This window comes from Podarcis melisellensis, assembly GCF_964234715.1.
Source record: "Podarcis melisellensis genome assembly, chromosome: 4".
NCBI classification, from domain to species: Eukaryota; Metazoa; Chordata; class Lepidosauria; order Squamata; family Lacertidae; genus Podarcis; species Podarcis melisellensis.
In genome coordinates this window covers 57,730,603-57,735,902 of record NC_138531.1, presented here as the reverse complement: position 1 = coordinate 57,735,902, position 5,300 = coordinate 57,730,603, and the positions used below count along the sequence as shown (strand labels likewise).

The following is a 5,300-nucleotide window of genomic DNA, read 5'->3' as shown; positions in this document are numbered from 1 at the left end:
AAAGAAAGCAGGAATAACACTTTTCCATTCAGGATCTATTATAATGTCATGTCAGATATTAGCTTGGAATGGCTTGGAATTGCAATGGATCAGCAAAATGAACTGGAAGCTCCCCCTTGAGGCAATTGTTCAGATCATTTTTATATGCAATGTTTGATTTTGAATTCAGTAGCAAAACATGGCACTCCAAAAGAAAAAAAGAATGCATTTATTTTGCTATGGAAAATGACTCTGCTACAGATAGTAATGAGATGGAAAGAGCATTTGGAATATATATGGAAAAATGTCTACTGTATATGTCACTTCTAAACAGTCATTCTAGTTTAAATTTTAACTCCCTCCTTGTTAGTTTCTCATACGTTGTATTGTCTCTTATTAATGGGTGTGCTGTAAATTCAGTTAATATAAATTTACAGTGTAACAAAATAATTTATCTTTGCATAAAAATTTGATAAAAATATTGACTGTAGGATTATTTATTTGAAAAAGGAGGTGATTTTACTGTTGTTCTTTGACTTACATTACTAAAGACAATTGGCAACACTGTGCTATTCTGCAAGGATAAACTTCAAAACCACGGGGAAACAAACTGATGAACTGTAATGAGTACACTTTGGTAGCAGAAAGGGTATTTTGATATTATGCTTGTCCAGGGGCAACTTGAGTCATTCTGCCCATGGCAAGTTATTCATTCAATCCTTGGAAACAAAAAAAAAAGGGGGGTGGATGGGAAGGCAAAGATCGCTAGTTATTGCTGTGCCAAGTAACAAGATTTTAACAACAATTGTTGACGACCTAAATAAACAAACTGTCCCCACCTGTGTTCTGCTATGTCAGGAAAGGCAGAAATGTCCAGGGTCTAGTATAAAGAAGCCAGCCACTGGCACAGGGGGGGCATTTTGTCTCCTTGTTTTGGTGTTTTTCCTCTTTCCTGCACTGGGAGAGAGAAGACATTGTCCCAGTGCATCATAGTTTCTAGGTCACTGATCCTTTCAAGACCCTGGGCACAACTGCTATTCAAAGGCAGTGGCAGTTGAGGGAGGGATATATGTGGCAATTAAGAAGAAGCTTATATGAACAGCTTCTTACAGTACAGTATCAGAAAAGCACAACTACAGTCATTCTAATGATTCAACGCCAATGGAGGTTGTGTAGGTATATCCTTGCAGTAAGGAAGTGAAGCTGTGTGGCATTTTGACCTTCAGAAATGGATGGCTCTGCCAAAGTTGCCTGTTCCAGGAACAAGTTTTTGACAGCAGAAATCTCTGCTTCTACCTCAGCATCTTAAATAATACTTCAGGACTGAGATTTCCAGTAACCAAAATCAACAGAAGGAAGGCTTACTTGCAGCGTCTTCAGTACTTTATTTGTGATGAGAAAAGCACAACGAAAGTTAAGCAGAGAGAGCAGGCATGAACAATATTCAGTACTACAAAAATACATTTTAAAGACTATGATTCCTTCATTGCAGGGGGTTAGCTTAGATGTCTCTTGGGGTACCTTTCAACTCTACAATTCTATGATGGTATACATGTCACAGTTGATGTTTCAGGGTAAAGAGGTGCATTTATAGCATACAGTGATCAATGAAGATGCAAGACACTTCTCTCTCAGGAGAGAGTTCTACCATTTTGGGGCTGCCATGGAGAACACTATCTCCTGGGGTACCGTTCTCTGCACTTCTCAATGTGGTGCCCTTCTCTGCTGATCTTGTAGTCCTAACGGGACACTGTTGTTCTGTTAAGTTTCCCCAGGACATACTTATTGTGGAGGGTGGAAACACAGGGGGAGAAGAGGCAGTGGAAGTTCTTCTGAACAAGTGGAAATCCTTGTAGTAATGGAGTGGCTTTGTTGAACATAACCCTCTAGTTTTCCATATATATATATTAAATGGTGCTAATGGATAGTCTTTTTTATCCAGTCGACAAATTTCGAAACTTTCACATAAACGCCGGGACGATTTGGCAGAGCACACTGACGGCCAAAGGATATCACGCCAGCGAGTAACCACCTTTCATTCTCCTGACACATCAGTGGACCACCAGAATCTCCCTGGAATGACAAATATTGTTACATACATTTGTTTTTAATTGGAGACAAAACACTATGTAAAGCTAAAATGGGATTTGCTATGGCCTTCAGCATTCACTGAGATGCCTGTCAGTTATACGCAGTATTAACAGAACCCTCTTCATGAGCTTCTACTTTAAGCTAAATTCTTTGAGCCAGCATGAAAGTTGTGTCAGAAGGGTTTTTGTAAGCATTGGAGAAATAGACATTGCCTTTCTTAGACGGCAGAATATCTTTAGAAACAATCTGAGGATGACAGCAGCCCATGGCCTGCAATGCTATCAGTAGTTGCTTTGTATTCCCTTGGAGGTGACAGAACCTAGAGGTTGTTGTTTCTCTAAATAAATTCAAGTATGCTAAGGTCATAAATGAGAAGAATTGAAAGCAGTATGATAATGATGATGTTGATAATGATGCTGTCCTTAAAGAAAGCTCCCAAGTTAAGTAATGCTTTTTCCATATATCAGTTATCAAATTATGATATAGAACATTTAGCACCATAAGTAATGATCAGAGAATTAAAAAATGTGCCTAATAATAATAATAATTTATTATTTATACCCCACCATCTGGCTGGGTTTCCCCAGCTGTATTGTAGCAGAGAAGACATATGTTATCAATTTTACCTGACAGGAATCAGTTCCTCCTTCATCATATCCTGCACATATCATATTTTCAGTAATATTGTACTCTGGCATCAATTGCTGGCATTTCTCATGTGTTATAAGAGGGACTTCTGCTTCCTGCAATATGCTTGCCACAGAACCTGTTTAAACATATGCATTGAATGAGCCTGATGCATAATGTAAAACAAGTTATTCAATATTTTCATTCATTCTAACATTGCTCGTTTCCAACGGACAGTTTATAGATGCCTTATACTGGGTGAGAAATCACATTTAAATTTGTAGGCTGTTAACTGAAACTAAACTATTTTAAAACTGGCAAATTTATGTTGGTTGCACTACCAAAAGCATTCCATTTAATACTGCACAAAAATTTAGCTAAAATATTTCTCTATAGAACAATGAAAATCATCTTTAACTTCTTGCAAGTCACAAAAATTCCTAAAGGATAACTGTATATCTGTTTGAAAATGTGTGACACATTCAAAACAGATTTATTGTGGCACAAGCTTTTGTAGACTAGAGCTGCCCTCAATTTACAGTTTTTATTGTTTGTAAACATCTATGTGTTTGCCAAATGAGGAGGATACTTGATGCATCGAATGAAATAGGCTCAGGTCCATAAAAGCTAATGCGACAACAACGCAGCTAGTATTTTTAAAGTGCCAGAAAACTCTTTGCTGTTTCTGATTTATTGGTATCTTTAAATATAGCCCCTTGTTTATACATATAATTGAAAGCATAGGCTAGAACAGAGGGCCTGTGGGCACGTTTGCAAACCAGAGAAACTGTTGTGGGCACACCTCCTGCAACCAAGCACACAGCACAACCTCTTCCATTGTCTACAATAAAATGCTTCTTTCAGGATGAACCTCAGTGGAGAGAGATACCTTGTGAATGACAGGGAGGGTCTTTGTAGGCACATGTGCATCTGCCGGTGAACCATGGTCTAGAAGCAGAGGCCAACATGCAAACCAACATATCAGAATGGAAAAAATAACTTTCTTCTCCATGGAGCAACTTGATGGGATTGGTAGGCATTTGTGAGAAATGAGGCCTTATGTATTTGCATCATGTATTGATGTTTCCTGATTTCCTTAACCCTGGCCTTGACTGCATTCTGTCCTTTTTAACTGGTGCAGATCTATGCATATTGGTTCCAATGTGCATTACTTATTCAGGGCTAAACTACATGCCATGCATTATTGAAAAGCAGTCACCTTGATCTGCTAATTTGATTGGAGCAGGTGGCTAAATTACAAATTCTTTGCGCAACATTTTCCAGATAAAAATATCCACACCCAACCTGTTGTTTGCCCCACAGAGTAAAAAGAAAGGCTTATCTTTTCTTTTTATGGCCCACACTTTGGTCCAACAGCTCTCCTGGGTGGGGGGTATAATTTGTTCCATTGCAGCTAGTGCTATGACAGTTATAAGAAAAATATTTTTCTGCATAGCAACATATATTTACTTCAAGTACCTTGTACTGATTGCATCATGAAAATACCAAAACACAGAGACAAAAAAACACAGAGAAAAAGTTCTGCTCTGGATTTTAATAGGGCCTTTTAACAGTGTGATGACGTACCTTGATTTGTAGTTCTTCCCCAGCCAGCAATGGAGCAATTAGTTCCTGGCAAAAATTGTTTTGTATTTTCTGGGAAGCAAATGGGCTGAATGTAATCTGTGAAAAATAAATGATCAATCAGTTTCAATTCCAGTGTCCATTATGTCCATTTTGTGATGTCATTATACAAGCAGCTCCTCCACAGCAATGAGTCCAGAATGCGTCCATTACTCAGGTCTATTTTATTATTTTATTGGAAACATGTAGTATCTTAACTTTCCAAAGTTATTCCAGATTTGACTCTAAATCACTTCACCATATGAAAGAAACCAGGAAAAGAAAATGATCCCACCTGTGTAATTCACTCGGATTTGAAGATGCATCAAAGCAATGTCACTATCTTTCGTTCGCTTATTGTAATGGGGATTTATGATGATTTGATCGATCTCTTGAATAACTATTTGAGGATATGACAAATTCAGATTGTTATGCGCACCTAGTACGGCTTTCCACTGAGATGGTTTTAAATTCCTCCTGAGGAATTACAAGGAATATTCTGAGTCAGAATCAACTGTGATCAAATAACAAATCTGAGCAATTTGTGACATGTAATTTCTGTTATTTTCTACTTTTACACCACTTTGCACAATGTCCCAGTCATTTGAATGCAGCTGGACCATGCAATGGGCTCTTACTGTATCATTTGAAATTGGTATGGAGGTCTGACAGTATTGTTGATATAAACCAGAGCATGCCAAATTTTTACAAGATTCCCACATATTAAAATTGGAGAGACATATTATTTTAACACAAAAATTACACACAGCCTGAAAACTGAATAAGCAATCTGTTTGCTACTGTGAGAAAGGTAATCTAATATTGTGTCCTGCATACCACCCAAAACTTTGTGGGATGTAACATAAGCAGTCAAGTACAACATTTCCTGTCTGCTCAGAGTGGACACACGGGGATGGTACTCCAGTCAGGAGGACTTCCTGTCACACCTGGTCTGGAGCATCCTCCCCCTGCCTGTGACC

The 5,300-nt window shown here is 38.2% G+C and overlaps 1 protein-coding gene across 2 annotated transcripts in view; it reads right to left on the bottom strand.

The window, feature by feature from the left end:
* Nucleotides 1–715: 715 nt before the first annotated feature.
* TMPRSS15 (transmembrane serine protease 15) overlaps nucleotides 716–5,300 on the bottom strand; it is a 56,529-nt gene continuing 51,944 nt past the window's right edge. Inside the window, exons 20-23 of one of the 2 annotated variants that reach the window (XM_081908089.1) lie at nucleotides 4,616–4,797; nucleotides 4,285–4,380; nucleotides 2,697–2,836; nucleotides 716–2,052 (exon numbers count right to left, since the gene is read on the bottom strand). In XM_081908089.1, the coding sequence (XP_081764215.1) occupies nucleotides 1,897–2,052; nucleotides 2,697–2,836; nucleotides 4,285–4,380; nucleotides 4,616–4,797 (574 nt within the window). In that variant the 3' untranslated portion in view covers nucleotides 716–1,896. The remainder of the gene's footprint in view (nucleotides 2,053–2,696; nucleotides 2,837–4,284; nucleotides 4,381–4,615; nucleotides 4,798–5,300) is intronic. The other variant, XM_081908088.1, reaches the window with a different exon arrangement.